Genomic DNA, 18,856 nt, shown 5'->3' with positions numbered 1-18,856 from the left:
TGATGCCATGTGGAGGAGCTCTTCAAACTTAGCCTGGAGCCAGCGGTACAGAAGAGACACCATGCCACTTCACCCCCATCTCCATCAGAGATTCAAGGGTACTCTGCCTCCTTCCTGAGCCCTCCCTCTACCTCTGAGCTGGCACAGGAGAGGGGTCTACACCCAAAGCCAAGGCGGGCAGGAGGATGAGGACCTTTAAATTCTGCGGTCGCCCAGCCACCACCACCACCTACATGCCTCATGTTGGCTGTGCTGGACTCCCCTCACTGCTTGGATGTGCTCGTGGTCCCCACCTCCACCCCTGGTCCAGGCCTGTAGGCATGCTGCTGCTCCCTGTGCAGAACTGCTCTACTCCAGGATGAGAGACCCTCTGGGCATGCCCACGGTGCTGGCTGCCACCTCTTGTCAGGGCATTCTGCTCCACTGAAATCTCTGCACTGCACAGACTGCTGTCCATAAGCAACCAGGTACATTTATGCGCCTGGTGGTGGTGGGGCCACATGGGTCTTGTGGATGAGGGTGGTCAGCACCGCAGCTAACATTTATTGAGCAGCTACCCAGGGGTAGGCACAGGCCAAACACTGCTTGCAGACTCATCGCCTTTAATTCTGACCACAAATATGGCAGGCTCGGGACTTCCCTGGTGGTGCAATGGCTAATACTCCGCACTTCCCAATGCAGGGGACCTGAGTTCAACTCCTGTCAGGGAACTAGATCCCGCATGCCACAACTAAAGATCCTGCATGCTGCAACTAAGACCTGCTGCAGCAAACAAATAAAACACGGCAGGCTGGTGACAGATAAGCACACGGGGCTTGGAGAGCCACAGGGGTATCTCCAAGGTTGCTCAGAGGATAAGGAGCAGTGCCAGCTCAAACCCAGAGTGTAGCTGGGCTCTCGGGGCCTTCAGTCTCTGTGCACAGTTCTTGGCATGTCCCCGGAGTGCCCACCCAGTGAAGAGTCGAATAAAGGGACAGTGTTTCTTTCAAAGCTCTGCTGTGGCCCAAGCCAACACTGGGTGGGCACTCCCTGGCAGGATTCAGTGTTGGTGATTTTGGGGTCCAATGGCTTGGCCAGGGATTGAATGGCTCTGAGACAGGATCCCAGGGCAGGCACTGCCATTTCATTCATTTGGGCTGAAGAGTAAGTACACTATAATTATGTTTTTTAAAAACCCAGGACCGTCAGGCCAACTTCAAATGGCCCAAATGCCAGGCCAAGTGCAGATAATGCGGGGAGTCCATGTCACAGTCTACCTGGGTGAGGACGTCCAACTGGCCCACGATGTGCTCCAGCGTGCTGGTCAGCGACTGGGGCACGCTCACGGGCTCCTGGGAGTGGCTCTGCATCGACTCCTGACTTCTGCCCCTGCCTGGCGGGACGAGGGGATCCACTTCTGGCTGAAGACGATGAAAGGAAAGAGAACCCTTTAGTCTTGAGGGAACACTGAGGAAAAGAAGAGCCCCTCAAAGATCAAGGGGAAAACCACCAGCAAACTTGAGAAGACGAGTTCCAAATGTTGGTGAGCAAGAGTGGGACTCCACCTCTGGGCCTTCCTTTCCAAGTGGAGACTGAGGGCAAGGAGCGGAATCAAAATAATTGTCAGTCCAGGCTGCAGGGCCCTGAGAGGGACGTCAGGTTGGGCTCTTGGAGGTCCTCAAGAGAGGCCAGGGGCTGCCAGCTCTTCACAAGACCTGTACCCTTCAGTGTGAGGCCTCTCAGAGGCCAGGGCCCCTGAAGTCTATGCTGGACCCTGAAGTCACCCTTCCTCCTAGTTAGCCCAACACCTACTCCCCACCCCAGGGATGGGATGGCCCAGAACTAAGGGAAGGGTCCGGCCCTGCCCTGGCACGGATCCCTTGGGGAGACAGATTCTATGTGAAAGTACTGGTCCAATGGCTGGCGGAGTCAGCATCCACAGGACAGGTGCCCCATGCTGCTTCAGAGAAGACTCCAGGAACCTGAAGGACTTGGTGCTCCTGTCTAAGATCCTCCGTCCCCAAGTGCAGAAGCCATCCTCCCCTGCCACCACCGCCACTGGACAAGTGATTTCCTAAATGGACTAATCTAGTCCAATGCGTGTCTCCCCAAAGTCAGGCACTGCTCTACACACAAAGGCTTTTCCAGACCCCAGAAGCATCGTGCATGTGCGCAGCAGAGCAGGATGCCGGGAACCACATGGTTCCCAAGGACATAGTGGCAGATGCCTCAGGAAGATATAATTCCTCTATGGACTTGTTCCCTGTGGGAAGGACATGCTCAGCGAGGCTGACACTCCTCAGTGTCAGTTTTGAGGCCAGCCCCAAACCCAACCCATAAATGCAGCCACCCTTGGGACTCAGTGTTTTCAACCACAATCTGACTGACAGATACTCAAAATGTTACATGTCCTTCTTTGGCTTTTATCAGTCCTCCAGGGGTCTCCACAGGCTCTGAGAGAAAAGCCCCTTGACAGGGGACCCTGCTCTAACCTGCCTCCCTCCCCAGCGCTGCTCCCACCTCTGCCCTCTGTGCCCAGCTCCCAGGGTCCCCTCATCCACCCTTCCTTTCCCCTGCTCCAAGCATCCTGATCCTCCACTAACCCTGCAACCCCTCACGCCCAACCAGAAGCTCCTCTGTGCTCCTGCACACCTGGACATGCCCTACCCCTACCCTGCTCCTCCAGCCACTGCATCTCCAGAGACAAGACACATGAGCAGGAAGAATCAAAGCCAGACCGGCCACCACCCACCCACGTGTCCGTGTCTCTCTCTCTGTCTCCTGCCTGCACTCATCACTCCTCTCCCCTCTAAACCCAGGACACATCATTGGGCTCAAAGCCTGGCAACTCCCCAAACACAACAGAGCCCAGGGCACTCCAGCCAGCACTACCCCATTCTTCAAAGCCACGGCCACTGCAGAATACCAGCTATGACTGCAGCTCACCTAGGATCAGCAGCCAGCTGGCATCTCATCTGAGTTGGCCCATCTCCGAGACAAATCCAGTGGCTCTGCCCTGGGCATGCTCCCCTGGGCAGGCTTCAGCATCCTTGAAAACAATCCGCCCAGAAGACAAGTACCAACCAGCAAAGAAGGGCAACTCAGCACATGGCCCCTACCTGCATATTTCCCTTTATTAGGAAAGTGTTCTAATCTCCTAGTTAACACTCTCAAGTGCATGTCAATTTGAACTTGGAAAAATGGAGGCCCCGGTGCTTAAAGAGAACTTGAATGTGAGACACAAACCCGAGGAGCATAACTGAAAACAGGGGCAGCGCCACATCCACACGCCTGCTATCTGCTGTGGCCATTGTTAAGACCTTGGCCCATGGGGCCTGGGGGTTTTCAGCTCTCAAAGCCCATCCATCCCAAAGGGAAATGCTTCAGAAGCCTTGACTGACCTTCACCACAGCGGCCCCCAGACCCAGGCAGTTCTGTTGGGAGACAGAGCAGAGTGCAGCAGGGAAGAGCAGGGACTCAGATAGCCCCTGGCCAACATCTGAGCTCTACCCCTGACAGGCTAGGTGGCCCCAGGCAAGAGTTTTAGTCCCTCTTAGGGCCTCCACTTCCTCACCTGTAAAATGGGGGTGAAAACTGGGCCTGCACTTCCAAGGGCTGGACTGTGAGGAACGCTTATCTACGAATCATCCACAGGGAGGAGCCTATGCCCACAACTTCCAAAGAAGCCCCTTCCAGACACACACGCTCTTCTTCCTGTCACTGAGTCCCCCTGGCTCCCTCAGGAAAGGATGGGAACCTGGCAGCCCTCTGTCCTGACAACCAGCGTCCTCAAGGAGTGACCAGTCGGGCGCTACCTGCTGCCTGGGAAGGACAGGATGGAAATTCTGAGTGTTTCTGCAAAATGGCTCAGAGACGGACAGTGCCAAGCCAAGCCTCTGGAGGCAGGGGTGGGGATGAGTGCCACTGATTTCAGCAACAGGAACCCTCCTTCTGAGCCCAAACCAAGCCACTCCAAAGGAAGACTGAGGACAGTAGCTACGTGCCCCAAACAGGACAGCGGCCTCGGGGAGAGAGGCTGCAGGAACCTGAGCTCAGACAGGAAGTAACTGTCAGAAGGTACCCAGCCTCCAGCCTTGTCACAAGTCCAGGGTTCTGCCTGCCCTGGGCTATTCCTCCAGCCACGCCATTTGCTCTTGCTTTTACTTTCACCAGGACTACAGACATCATGGCGCTTAACACACTGCCGTCTGGCACATAAAGACGGACACCGCTGCGGTGTACTTGTCACCCACGAGCCAGCATTTTAGATGTCACTTAATTTAATCCCTACAATGACCCTTCACAGCAGGCATCACTGGCCTTAATTTTCAGATGGGGAAGCAAATCAGGGAGGTTAAATAACTTATTCTAATACAGGAAATGACAGCTGGGATCTGAACTCAAAGTACAGGCAGTTCCTGACAGGAAGCAGCCTCTGACAGGGGACATCGCCTGTGGATTTGCTTCCACACACCCAGTGCCTCTCTTCCATCCTCATGGAGGCTCCCAGCTCCCGGCTCTAATATTTTTTGCGTCATTCCCCAGCCCTACCTGCCTTGGAATGCTTGCATGGCAGAGCTGAACACAGAGCCGCCAGGCCCTCCACACACACTCGACGACACCTCAAAGAGCCAAGCCCACCATGATGACATTCCTGTGGAATGACACCTCCCCGCAAGGCAAAGGGCCAGCAGTTCCGCCCCACACAGCTGCTCACCTGCACTCGAGCACTTTGCAGATGTGGCATTCCCCAAGAGCTTGGCAAGTAAGTGATAAAGCAGAGATAAGAAGATGATGGGCAAGAGTAGGAAGAGGCGCACGTGACAGGCTGTGGGTAATGACAGTGACGGGACATCAAGAATAGTGTGTAAGGGGTTGTCTGTTCAACATCAAAGGGTATTAGGGGCCCTGCCCGGTGGTCCTCAGCTAGGTCTATCACAAGCAAAAATTGTAACAGCCTTAGTCCTACACATACAAATGTAGGGAGCTGCACCAAGTCAACAACTTTCACTCTTACCAAACAAAAACATCTTAACATTACAAGAAAAAAAAGGTGAAACTCAGAATTCTGCTGTTGTTCAGCGGCTAAGTCGTGTCCGACTCTTTGCGACCCCATGGACTGCAGCATGCCAGACTTCCCTGTACTCCACTATTTCCCAGAGTTTGCACAAACTCATGTCCATGGTATCAATGATGCTATTTAACCATCTCATCCTCAAATATATGAATCAATCTAACTTTGTGGAAATCTCACTTGGGACCTGTGGGTGTCCCCACCCTGGTGCAGGATCCTGGGCTCTCACAGTAAGCTAACCTGCTTGCCTCAGTTTCTGTTGCTGCCAGCCTATCATATGCTACCAGGAGCTCAGCCCTACACACAGTAGGAACTGCATAATATCTGTGGTTGCTCTCAGCCACTCAAATACACGGGTAACCAACCCATATATCTTCATTATAAAACAAAGTAAGTGCAGGGCTTGCAGGTCCGTCCTGGACAAGAAGTCAAGCCATCAGGGGTAACTTCTTGACTGTTCTCTGCATTGACTACTCTGGTCTCACTTTTTCATCATTATCAAGAAGCAGACAAGGATAATGAGCTCCCGCCCAAGATAATCCCATCCTAACAAGAAAAAGACAAACAATCTAAAAGGATCTTAACTTATCCCTGGAGAAGGGAATGGCAACCCACTCCAGTATTCTTACCTGCACAATTCCATGGACAGAAGAGCCTGGTGGGCTAAATTCATGGGGTTGCAAAGAGCTGGACATGACTGACAGTTCAGTTCAGTCACTCAGTGGTGTCTGACTCTTTGCGACCCCATGGTCGCAGCAGGCCAGGTCTCCCTGTCCATCACCAACTCCCAAAGCTTGCTCAAACTCATCTCCTTCGAGCCGGTGATGCCATCCAACCATCTCATCCTCTATCATCCCCTTCTCATCCTGCCTTCAATCTTTCCCAGCATCAGGGTCTTTTCCAATGAGTCAGTTCTTTGCATCCGGTGGCCAAAGTATTGGAGTTTCAGCTTCAGCATGTCCTTCCAATGAATATTCAGGACTGATCTCCTTGGATCTCCTTGCAGTCCAAGGGACTCTCAAGAGTCTTCTCCAACACCACAGTTCAAAAGCATCAATTCTTTGGCTCTCAGCTTTCTTTATAGTCCAACTTTCACAACTGACAGTTAACTTATCTTAAATCCGATCACAGAGCAAACAACTAGCCTGGAATGTAAGTAGAGGCAGACTCTTCCAAGGAAAACAGGAAGTGAGTATCAGTCACTCCGGCAAAGCCTGGGAAAGCGGGACACGGAGTGCCGTATAAGTGGCGAGAAGAGCATGTTAACAGCCGCATGAGTTAACAGCATGTTAAGTCACCATGTTAACAAGGTGAGTGAGGCCAGGGTGGAGGGAAGAGCCCACAGGAGCAAGGGCGGTTTGCACCTGCTCAGAGGGCCTTCCAAAATGGGAAAGGAGTATATCAAGGCCATATATTGTCACCCTGTTTACTTAACTTATATGCAGAGTACATCATGTGAAATGCCGGGCTGGATGAAGCACAAGCTGGAATCAAGATTGCCGGAAGAAATATCAATAACCTCAGATATACAGATGACAAAAAGTGAAGATGAACTAAAGAGCCTCCTGATGAAAGTCAAAGAGGAGACTGAAAAAGCTGGCTTTAAACTCAACATTCAGAAAACTAAGATCATAGCATCTGGTCCCATCAATTTGTGGCAAATAGATGGGGAAACAATGGAAACAGTGAGAGACTTAATTTTCTGGGGCTCCAAAATCACTGCAGATGGTGACTGCAGCCATGAAATTGAAAGATACTTTCTCCTTGGAAGAAAAGCTATGACCAACCTAGAGAGTATATTAAAAAGCAAAGATATTACTTTGCCAATAAAGGTCTGTCTGGTCAAAGCTATGGTTTTTCCAGTAGTCATGTATGGATGTGAGTTGGACTATAAAGAAAGCTGAGCGCCGGAGAACTGACGCTTTTGAACTGTGGTGTTGGAGAAGACTGGAGAGTCCCTTGGACTGCAAGAAATCCAACCAGTCCATCCTAAAGGAAATCAGTCCTGAATATTCATTGGAAGGACTGATGCTGAAGCTGAAACTCCAATACTTTGGCCACCTGATGCAAAGAGCTGACTCATTGGAAAAGACCCTGATGCTGGGAAAGACTGAAGGTAAGAGAACAGGATGACAGAGGATGAGATGGTTGGACGGCATTACTGACTTGATGGACATGAGTCTGAACAAGCTCCGGGAGTTGGTGATGGACAGGGAAGCCTGGCGTGCTGCAGTCCATGAGGTCGCAAAGAATCAGACAAGACTGAGTGACTGAACTGACTAATTGAACTGAATGGTCTTCTCCACAGACCTCCACTGGGCATTCATTAGAAAGATGGGGTGGGGAGAGTGGGATGCAGGGATAGAAGAAGACCATCCTTGAGGGTATAGGCCTGGAGGAAGGGAGTAGTCACAGAAAAGGCACGAAGCCCCACCAAGATCCTTGTCATCTGTGGAACACAACTCTTAAGCTATGAGAAGAGCAAAAAGAGAGAAAACCCTTTATTCCTGTGGGAAAGGCAGGAAACCATCCTGAGAGATCACTGAGGTCTTCAAAGGCTGAGGGAGGGGCAGCACTGCTGAGAATGCCCTACTCCTGAGACCCAGGGACACAGAGCCTAAGCCTGAAGCTGGCCCAGGACACAGAGAATCCCTCCAACAAAGCTAGCGAGCAACAGGTTACAAGCAGTAACAGCTTACTGCCAGGGGTGGGATAAGACCATGGACACAGATACTCTCTGAGGGGCAGGCCCCCAGGCTAGACTGAAAGCTGGGGGTGGAGCAGGAACATTGAGAAAAATCCTCCAACACCCAGACCTCACCCTAAGTGCAAGGTAATGCTAAACTAAGCTTAACTCCTGGTAAGACTATTTACCTCAGCCTCTGCCATCCTCAACATGTTGACTGGCATTCAATAAAAAATTATGAGACACTCAAAAAGGCAAGGAAGAGACTTCCCTGGTGGTCCAATGGTTAAGACTCTGTGCCCCCAATGCAGGGGGCCCAGGTTCAATCCCTGGTCAGGGAACTAGATCCTATTTGCCATAACTAAGTCCCAGTGCAGCCAAATAAATAAATACAAAAAAAAAAAAAGAAGAAGAAATGACTATTGATAAATGTAACAACATGGGTGACTGTCAAAATAATCAGCTCGAAAGAAACCAGAGTAAAAGGAGTATATATCTGTATGATTTCATTTATATCAAATTCTGAAAAATGGAGAAAGCAGATTAGTAGTTGCCTGGGGCTGGAGGTGGATGGACAGGATTGACGACAAAGAAGCACAAGGAAATTTGGGAGATGATGGAAATAGTCTATAACGTGATCATGGTAGTGATTACATAACTACTGAAACTCACAGAAGGGTTCACTTTTAAAAATGGTGAATGTTACTATTTGTATATTAATAAGGCTGACCTAAAAAGATGCAGTTACAACTGAAATGTCCTTAGGACCCCAACCAGCCCATCACATGACACTGCACGTGACACTACCCATCGCTGCACTCTGCTCTCAAGGTGAAAACCACTGCCTGGCCAGGGGACATTAGCAATGGGTGAAACCTAAGGCTGAAGACCACAGGTGAGGTCTGTGAGGGCCACCACTGGTCTGGGGGTGATGGTTTCCAAATGCAGAGGGTAAGAGTCACATTTCAGTGACTTCTTGGTTGTTAGCAGATGTCCCAGGCAGGGTTTCCTAAGCAGCAGCCACCCAGTCTATGAACTTTGGCCTCAGCCACTCAGGGGTCCATACACAGCTTGCCAGTCACGAGCAAGCGAGGTCTGCATACAGCTGGCTGGAAGCCAGGAGTGGCTGGAGTTTTACCACAAAGATGTCACAAGCTGACTTGACAGAATGCCCCCCTCTGGTTGGGTGAGGTGGTTAATTATTAACACTTGCTCAAGACTGAAATTTCTCCTTTTCTTCTAATCTCTAACACTGGACCTTGTCCTCTGCCCAAGTTGCTCCAGAAACAGAAACTCTGTAATAGACCAAAGTATCCAGAAACTACTGCCCAAGGCTTGGGTCTGACTAGAGAGGGGAGATGGGAGTGACCTGGGTGGGCTCACTGCTACCCTCCTAGTACAGACCCTGAGTTCAAAGCTGGAAGAAATGGACAGACACACACACCATGGTTAAATCTCTTCAACCTAATCTCTCATCCAACTGCTCATCACATAGTCTGTTAAGCAAGGGTACAGACTCACACACACAGACGTTTCTTGGTTTTCACCTCAGGCCTTTGGCTTTGACACTTGGCCTCACAGAAAGCTAACAGTCATCCAGTCTGCCTGTCTCCCTGTCTGCTAAACCTGGACTTGGCAAGGGGAGCAGGGGACAGAGCCGAGCTCACTCGGGCTCCCCTCAGCTCCAGCTTCTCCAGTGGAAATAGGCTCAGCTGTTTTCTCAAGTCAAAGCTCAAAAGAAAGCTGGTACTGTGCTCCCCACACATATTTGTGGACTAGATCTACTACCGTCTTGTCTGCCCTATAATTTAGGGTTCCGGCCCGGAGTCCAACAAGAAAGGAAACTTCTGGTTCTAAACATAGTCCTGAACCCAAGAGGAATTCTGGCTTCTTAAAATCATCTAATTGTTCTGCAGTCTTGCCAATGTTCTTTCAAGCCAGCCCAAGTACAAGCACTGGGTTTGGTTGCCGCTGTTGGCTTCTGTGTTGAGTACGAGCATGCAGGGTGCCACTGTGAGTTCTCCACCCCAGACTCCCAAGAGGGTGAGGCCCTGGGTCTTCTGTGCACTGAGTGAGCCAAGAGGCCCAGCAACAAGGGGCTGGACGACATCTTCTGAACCTAATCAGACTCTTCAAAATGACAGATCCCAATTCAGTGTAAGAGCCACCTTGTGACCCCAGGCTCCCACCAATGGGAAGCAGACAAGGAGTCCTCTGAACTAAGAATCTGTGACCTGTGAAGAGGTCGCAGGATTGGTCTAACATGGAGGACGAGGGATCCACATGCCTGACCCACACCTTCTCACTCAGAACCGGTGCTGTCCAAATGGCAGGACAGCAGGCAGCTTGGCCCACTTTCACACCTCACAGTCCCCTCCTGAGGCACCCTCTGAGGCAAAGACCATGCTGCCTCAGTCCTCCTATTACACCTGCATGGGTCATGGGCCTCCCTGGCATGTGGGAGGCCCATGTACATGTTAAATGTACAACCAGGGAACCCTCTTCTTCTCAGTCAGGCCCAAAGCAAAACTGAGGCCCCCACCCCCAGCTATGTCAGCCATTCCTGGGCTCAAAGCCAGACATCTCCTGCTGACTCCCCAGCCGTGCTGTCCGAGGGTTTCCAAGTATCTCCCCCTACACAAGAGGGCTGGTTTATGAAGCCAAATGTTTCAAAGGTATGAAAGGAGGGCCTTGGTTATACACAGGAAATGGAAAGGCATTCCAATGTCCAGATACGCCTCCAGGAGCAAAAAGTAGTACTGTCCTACTGAAATGACCCATGAGAGAAGCTGTGGGGAGAAGGGAGCGAGGATGAAACAGGGAGAGAGAGGCTAAGTGATTGCAAACTGGTGGCAGCAGCCAGGAAGCAAGCAGACCATCATGAAGGGAGAACATTCCTGTGCGCAGGGGAGATCCTGGCCCTCTTCTGGTTCCAAGGGTGGAGGAGGCCTTTAGGACCGGAAACCCCCAGGTCATCACACCTGGTACAGCCAGAATCCCACACTGGTAGGCAGGAAGGCAGAGCCCAGGGTCAGGGACACAAATGAGAAGGAAGAGGGCGGGGCAGGCAGTGGATCCTCCATGCAGCCCAGGGAAGTGTCAGGAGGACGCTGAGTGGAGCATCTGCTGCCAGTCTGCCCGGAGTTCCTGGAGCAGGCGCACCTCTGGAGCATTCTGAGAACCAACATCAAGAAGCAGACTACGCCCCTGTGCGGTGCCCAGGGGGTGACCGACACCTTTGCAGGAGTGCTCTCTGAACACGACCTGCTTCCTGTAGGGCCAGTTTTTTGCTCAGTGCACCTCAGGCTGGGTGCTGAGTCCCTAGGGTTGCTACCTCCTACCGTGAGACTGAAAAACCTGCTCTCCACACCACAAACACCTGAACCGAGACACCCTGGGCGGGAAATCAAGGCTTCCGATAAAGTTCAAGCATCAAGGGCAGTTTTTGTTTTTTAAACTGCTCTGATCTAATTTTAGACTTAGAGAAAAGTTGCAAAAAATAGTACAGAAAATTTCCATACATCCCTCCCCCAGTGTTAACATCTTATATAATCATTAGTACAATGGTCACACCAGGAAATGAACACGGGGACAATTCCATTATCCAAACCAAGGAAGGGCTCCACTCAGGCTTCACCAGTTTACCTATTAACATCCTTGAATCCTGGTGTTCCGGAATCCTATTCAGGATCTCGCACCACATTTAGTTTTTCCTCCTCAGTCTCCTGCAATCTGTCCAGTTCCTCAGCTTTCCCTTCTTTTTCATGACAGCGACAGTTTAGAAAGATTACTGGTCAGTTACGTTGTCAAACATCCCTCAGTTTCCCTCAGCTGGAGTAAGGTTATGCACTTTTGACAAGAGCACCACAAAAGTCACGTGTATGACATCACAGGGCTCATGTGGACAGGTCTTCTGTATGAGTGACACTGACCTCGATCAATGGTGATGCTGACCCCACTGCCAGGTTTCTCCAATGCAAAGCTACATCTTTCCCTGTGCAGTCAGTCAAGGGGGACTGTGGCTTTTTAAAAATGAACGTGTGGCTGTCATTACACACTGTGTGTGTCAGCCCAGCTTGCTGATGGCTGCAGCTGCCCGGCAGATGAGAGGCATCTAATGAAGATGAGCAGCAGAGCCGACGTCTCTGGAAGACGCCGAAGCTCTCGGTGACAAAGAGGAACAGTAGCAGTTTATTTATAGATCCACTTGAAGACAGCTCATTGTAACTACTGGAGTTGAATGTTTAAAACCTCAGGAACAAAGGCTGGCTATTTTAAACTCTCCTTGCACTTGGTTCAATGGAGAGAGAGTTAGAGACACCGATCATCCCCAGGCACCACTCCCACCATTCGGTAATTCATATTTTGTGCAGCTTCTCAGGACGTGAGCAAAGCCTGTGAGACAGATAGCCAGGACTGGCCCAGACTGCCCAGCAGAGGCTGTGGGCCTCCAATGAGCCAAAGCCTTCACCTGGGTGCTGCCTAGGGAGGAGCCGAGGGAGGCGGCCTCCTCCCAACCTGGGGTTTCACAGCCCCCCTCTCCTGGAAAATGAAATTGCACACAGCTGTTGTGAATCAAGGTTACAGCACCTCTCCCACCTCCCTCCCCCTGCAGGCTGCGAAGGGGGACAGCGCACCCCAGTGGACGCCTGCCCTAGGACAGCTGGTGGTGGCGGGCCCACCTGCGCTGATGCATCTGTGGGGGTGGACAAGGGCTTCGGAGCTCAGAGCACACAACTCTCTGTGAGGACAGTGGAGTGGAGCCTCGAGGCCAGCCTGGCCTGGCCCACCTGCCGCTCTGAGCTAGGAGCACTGAGCTTCTCCACGTCCCAGGACCACGCTGGGAGGGGAGACTTGGGGTTTCTCAAAGACTCCTACATCCTTCTTTGAACAAACAGGACAAAACAACGTTCTTGATGCAATGAAGAAAAATGAGAATATACACTAGGCACCTAATATTAAGGAATTATTCATTTTGTTGGATGTGTTAAGAGAGCTTCAGTTATTTAACCAAAAAGAAGTCTTTATTTAGGGTAAAATAGCTGGATTAAACAAAAATATTTCAATTCTTTTAAAAACTGTGGGAGGAGACAAAAAATAAGGTTGGCAAAACGCTGGAGTGAGGTAACAGGTACATGGGGGGTTCATTATATTATATTCTACTTTTTGTGCTAGCTTAATAATTTCCCAAAAGGTTTTTTTTTTTTTCCTGGAGATTAAAAAAAAAAAGCTTCCAAGTGACAGGAATGAGTTGTGGAGCCGAAGCCAAGCAAATGGGACCCCAGGAGGAAGCTGAGGTACAAGATCACTCCCACTCTGGTGTCCTGACACTTTGAAGCACAGGAGGCAAATCTGGCTAAATCTACAAACATCCAGGATAGCCTTTGGCACTGCCACAGAGAAAGCCCCAACTGCACCAACAGCATTCAGTGAACCCTGCAGCAGTGTCCAGAACTTCAAAGAAACTAATTTTAAGATAATCTCCATGGAAACCATCTATTCTGATTTTTTTCCATGGTAACCAATGAGAACATAAACACAAGCATTATTCAACACCCTTATACCACATGGGCCATGCTGCCATCCAATCTGGAAAATATAAGCTGCAAAGGGCTTTTTTCCATTGAAAATGAAAAGGAATGAAATGAAAAGGAAAACTAAAACTTCTAGTCCAAACATGTGGATTCTCCCACCCTCCACGACCCACACCACCCCATGCCACCTAACCCTAGGCTGACAAACCAGGCCAGCAAGTGGTTTCCTTCCTTTAGCCTGGGACCATCAAACGTGCCAAAAGCCCAGAGCCAGAGCCTGCCTCCAGCCTCACACACTCCACCCATGCTGCCCACAGACAGCAGGCATGTGTCCACTGAACTCAGATTTCCTGTTTCAGAGGCATGCTGAGCACCACGTGGATACAGAGGAAAAAGTTAGGCCTGCAAATAACTGACTGCAGCAGAGAGGGGCTGCTCTAGTAAGCAATGCTCTGGGTGGGCAGAGCAGGAAGAGTTCGCAGCCTTCCTTCTGGGAAGGCTGCATGGAGGAGGTGCCATCTGGAAAGAGACTGAAAGGATGAACGCAGCTCTGCTGGGGAACAGAGGGTGGGGCCGAAGAACCACAGTCAGATGGCAGCAACTGAGTCTATTTCCACTTGTGGCTCATTTCTTCCATTTTCAGGTTTCTGAGTTTGAAAGCTCCATGGAAAAAGGAAGAAAGGGGGGAAGGGGGAACGAAGGCAGGCAGGCTCTAGATGCCAACAGCCTCAGTTCTTGCCCACCCTCCTGCTTTGTGTGCATGGCCTCTGCTGGCTTTCTGTGGAGAGGAGACTGGTCAGCATCGCCTAACCAGGTTGTGGATGCTTATCAGTGCTGTCACCAAAATGGTAGCATCACAGCAGTGGCCCCACAGGTGAAATAAAAACACCCAAGGCATGTGACCTGTGCGTGCCCAGGACCTTTTAACCTCAAAGTAAAGTGCCACAATGTCAGGAACCCACTGTCCTGTGATTTGGGCTCACATGTGCAACTGTGGGGGCTTCCCAGGTGGCGCTAGTGCTAAAGAACCTGCGTGCCAATACAGGAGACGCAAGAGACGCAGGTTCCATCCCTGCATCGGGAAGATCACTTGGAGGAGGGCATGGCAACCCACTCCTGTATTCTTGCCTGGAGAATCCCATGGACAGAGGGGCCTGGCGGGCTACAGTCTATAGGGTCACAAAGAGCTGGAAACAGCTGAAGCGACTTAGATGCACATGCAACTGTGCAATCTCCACTGACCTTAAACCCATGCTTTGGCTGCCGGGGGAAAGGAAACCCAAAATAGCTCTGAGACCCTTGAAAGAGGTAAGAGAGCTCTCTAAAGGTGTGAGTGCATGCCCAGGTTCCTGCACCAGGTGTATTCCGACACACTCAGAGAGGGACACAAGGGCATCCAGGCTTTGTCTGGATTCCAGAGTCAAGTTCACCCACCTTCATGGCACTGTGACTGTGTTAATGCGCCTTGCCCTGGATTTCGGAGACTACACCCCTGGTTGGTTTAGTCATTAATAGGCCTTCCTTCCTAGGAATTATGCCTTTCTCCTCTGGATAGGGACCTTATAAAATGGATGGGAATTTTTCAGTGGCAGGAAACTACCATCATCCCCTTGAAACGGCAGCTGGAGAAGGGAGTTCAGTTTCTGCCCATCCCACCATCCTCTGGATGTCACAGCTGTCAGGGCCATCTCAGGGCTTGTTGCTGCTCTTGCTATCTGGAGGCACTTTCCCAAAAGGCTCTACAAAGAAGACCTCCACCTGGGGGTTTAAATGTTGGGCCACAAGCACCCAGGCCATCTCAAGCTCAGGTGGCCCACCAGAGACTCACCCACCAACTTCCCTAAAGGCCCTGCAGGCCCTGGAGGACCGGAGGCGACCTAGGCACCCCCATCTGCAGGGTAAGAGGTGAACACTGAGGACATTGCAGGAGGCAGGTGGCGTGGAGAATGTGGGTTCAAGCACTGATGATGGACTGACGCAGCGGCACTAGGGACCAGGACAGGAGCCCACAGAGGATGCGGGCTCAGCAGAAGCTCAGAGGGCTGCCTGGAGTCCCACCCTCCCTCTAACTGACTGTAAGAAAACCACACCTCTGCCTGCTCAGTTGTCAACAGCCCAGCAGGTTTAAAGAGTGCCTTTAGGTCTAAAGAGACCACAGGGCAACAGTGGGACTTCTAACATGGCACAAAGATCAGAACCAACCACACCTCTTTCCAAATTGGGCTGAAGGGGCACCAATTCTCCAGGCGCCTCTCCCAAGTTGTAGAAACTTCCTAAGATGGACAAAGGCTCTCTCCTTCCAGCCGTCTCCCTGCCCAGAATGCCAGGGTCTCAATCTATTGGTTTCCAGCAGCATCAGAAATTTGTTAGAAATGCAAATTCCCTTACTGAATCAGACACTCTGGGGAGGGGACAAGGTGAATTTTAACAAGCCCTCAGGGAAATTCGGATACACACCAAAGTTTGAGAACCACCACAAGAGGCTTGCTGCAGTAAATGTCATATGTTAAAAGGCTTGTCTCCTCACTACACGGCCAGGAAGCCCAGTAACTTCTCCCAATGCACTTCCACAAAATCCTTCTCCTGCTTGTGAAAAGCAACCTGCCCCTTCTGGGAAACATAGTAATTATTTAACGTGTGCCTGGTGGCAGCCCTGCCCCACCTCCCAGGCAGTCACTCGCAGCCTCTGGAAGGAAAAGGAGAGGGGATCCTGCCTGCTTCCCAGAACTGGACATAGCGGGCCGGAGGGAAGGGTGCTGGCCTCAGGGAGCCCTCTGCTACGTGTATCAGAATCTCTGCTGCTCCTAGACAGTGCACAGTCATGGTACCCATAAGCCACTGTCCAAAGCAGGAAACTTTCTTCAAAAATTGTAGCTTGGGGACTTCCCTGGTGGTACAATGGATCAGAATCCACCTGCCATTTCAGGAGTCATGGGTTTGATTCCTCGTCCAGGAAGATTCCACGTGCCACGGAGCAACTTAAAGCCCATGAGACACAACTACTGAGCCTGCGTGCTGCGAGCCCGTGCACCTAGAGCCTGTGCTCCACAACCAGAGAAGCCATCACAATGAAAAGAACAGAGAGTAGCCCCCGCTCACCAAAACCAGAGAAAAGCCCGGGGAACAGCAAAGACCCAGTGCACCCCAAAATAAGTTAATAATTATAGTTTGGGGGCTTCCCTGGTGGCTCAGATGGTAAAGAAATCTGTAGTGTGGGAGAGCTGGGTCGATCTCTGGGTCAGGAGGATCCCCTGGAGAAGGGAATGGAAACCCACTCCAGTATTGTTGCCTAGAAAATTCCATAGATAGAGGAACCTGGTGGGCTACACTCCGTGGAGTCGCAAAGAGATAGACATGACTACTGGAAAAAGAACAAACACTGAGCTTCTTTATTTCTAGGATCCTCTGGCTTCTCAAGGAAACTAAGAAACCTGGAGCACTTTCTAGGACTTCCACTCAGGTAAAGGTGGGGGAACATGCAATCCCAGTGTGGAGTGAGGCATCTCATCTGAGGGCCACTGTCACCAGAGTCAGCAAAGGCTGCTGCAGCTGCCCCGCCCCACTGCCACCCCCACCGGATGGTCTTCTGCAGAGTGAGCTCGCAAAATGGAAAATGCCCAAAGGAGTACTGTAGGCTGGTGGGGAGAAATCAGGATACAGAGAATCCAGATGACCTGCCTGAGGTCACAGAAGAGACGTGTCACATCCGGCCAGGCCTCAGCCTTGGCTGGGGACAGGACACAGGGGCAGTACTGCCGGCCAAGCTCTTAAAGGGACTCCCAGAGCCAGAAGTTTCCAGCATTACCCCCCTCCCCAGTAGGGCTGCCCAAGAATCTTTCCCCAGCAGCCATCCTAGTAAGAGTGCTTTACTCACCCCAGGAAGCCCCTGGCCAGCCAGGTTTCTGGTTGTCCTATATGATGCCCAGCCCATCCCAGATGATCTGGAGATGCCTCTGAGGAGAGGAACCTTGGGGTCTTAGAGTGGGTGATAACAGGGATGGGCAGTGGGAAGTCAACTTTCACCTAGGGTGATGGGCATGCAGACACCAGAGGCCCCGAGGGGAACTGCCAAGGGTCGACACAAGAACATACACACACACGGGTGACAAAGGGCTGTGTTTCTGAGTCACCAGTCTGTCCTGTGCAGGGCTTGGCTATCTGGCTCGGAGGCTGAGGAAGACAGGATGTTTTTGCCCCTTTAAGAAATGGGGAGATTACCTCTTGCTTGTTTCCAATTAAGAGTCTCTCAATTTTCCTAACAGAAAGGCTGAGACCTAGGGACACAGGCTTCATCCGGGCCTGGGCTGCTCACCAGCAGGCGACCTTAAGGCTCAGGTTTCTCCTCTGTGCAGCACCAGGGGTAGGAACGAATTATGCCACAGGAGTCACACAGAGATGGCCTCTCCACTAAGTCCCAGGAAACATGAAAACAAAGTCCCCACTGTTTCCAAGTCTACCCCCAAAGTCCAGACCCTGCCAGGCCCAACAATGGCCAAACCAGGCAAGAAGGTGCTGGGAGGGTTGGGGAGGGTCTGCTTTCCTGTGTCTCTCACCAGGCTCTCCATGCCCATGTGCCTGGCACTCTGATTGCTTGAGGATCAGACGAGATCGGGCACTTTCAGGGTGGCATGGCCTTAGACAACTGCTTGAGGATCTGCTGCCAAGAACCCCCTTTAATAGCTTGGAAAATTCTGAGCCAGAATTGGCCTCAAGTAGAGAAAGGAGAGGCTCTTCTCTAAGACATGTAAACTTGTGGTTCACATCTGCTCTAATTACTCACAATGCCCCATCTACAGATCCATACTTCTCCTCACTATGAAAAGTGAATGCTAGCTACAAATGTGTGTTCTCACCAAGAGACCCAAGTCTCCCAAGTTCCTGAGCAAGAATGCAAATCTATGAGACAGGTGGAGACGGGCCCCTTCCCTACCTTGATCTGATGACTCCTCAGGCCAGGGCCCTGCGAAAGAACCCAGATCTTGAGCAACCACCACCAAGGACTCCCAGATCCTCAGCATGGGACAAGATCCAGTGCCAGGGCTCTCTGGGCCAGGAATCAGGGCCCAAGGACCCTTAAGTCAAGCCCAGTCTGCAAACAAAATATGTGGGAACTGAAGTAGGGGTACAGGGGGTGTCAGGGGCTCCATGGACCAAAGGAACTAAGAAGAAGAAATGGACCACCCTGAGTGAAGGCTGAGGCCTTGGACAGATAGCCTCGGCTAACCTGGCCTCCTCTTCCTGGGGACAGAAGAGGAGGGCTGAGGTTCGAGGGGTCCTGGGCACTGTGCCCCAAGGAATTGCGGGGGCGAGGGGGAAAGGAGGGCTGCTTCCTCCCAGCTCATAGATTTGCTCTCATGTGTGGGAGCAGAGAGGACTCAGGCTACTCATCAGGATGTATAAATGACACCTGCAAGAGTCTGGAAGCCGCATCAGCCCTCACAGGGACAGCCTGGGAGCAGAGTCAGCCTCGAAGATGACCTGGTCAGAAGCGCCTCACGCCCTGGCCTGCTGTCTCTCACCACAGCAGGGGCAGGGGGCTTGTCTAGTTCTGTCAGACAGAAGAAGGAAAAGGATCATTCTAAA

The 18,856-nt window shown here is 51.4% G+C and overlaps 1 protein-coding gene and 1 non-coding gene across 6 annotated transcripts in view; one reads left to right on the top strand and one right to left on the bottom strand.

The window, feature by feature from the left end:
- Nucleotides 1–18,856, bottom strand: part of POC1A (POC1 centriolar protein A) — a 77,013-nt gene that overhangs the window by 17,549 nt on the left and 40,608 nt on the right. For 4 of the 5 annotated variants that reach the window (XM_059879771.1, XM_059879770.1, XM_059879769.1 and 1 more), the window contains 1 exon segment: nt 1,257–1,400. The exons of the other annotated variant lie outside the window; for it this stretch is intronic. In XM_059879771.1, the coding sequence (XP_059735754.1) occupies nt 1,257–1,400 (144 nt within the window). 5 annotated transcript variants of the gene reach the window in all.
- TRNAG-CCC (transfer RNA glycine (anticodon CCC)) lies at nt 8,008–8,080 on the top strand. The gene has a single exon. It is a non-coding gene; the product is annotated as a tRNA-Gly (tRNA).

The sequence above is a fragment of the Bos taurus genome, chromosome 22, assembly GCF_002263795.3.
Source record: "Bos taurus isolate L1 Dominette 01449 registration number 42190680 breed Hereford chromosome 22, ARS-UCD2.0, whole genome shotgun sequence".
In the NCBI taxonomy this organism is placed as follows: Eukaryota; Metazoa; Chordata; class Mammalia; order Artiodactyla; family Bovidae; genus Bos; species Bos taurus.
Note: the sequence above shows the minus strand (reverse complement) of the source record. Positions and strands in the feature narration are given on the sequence as shown.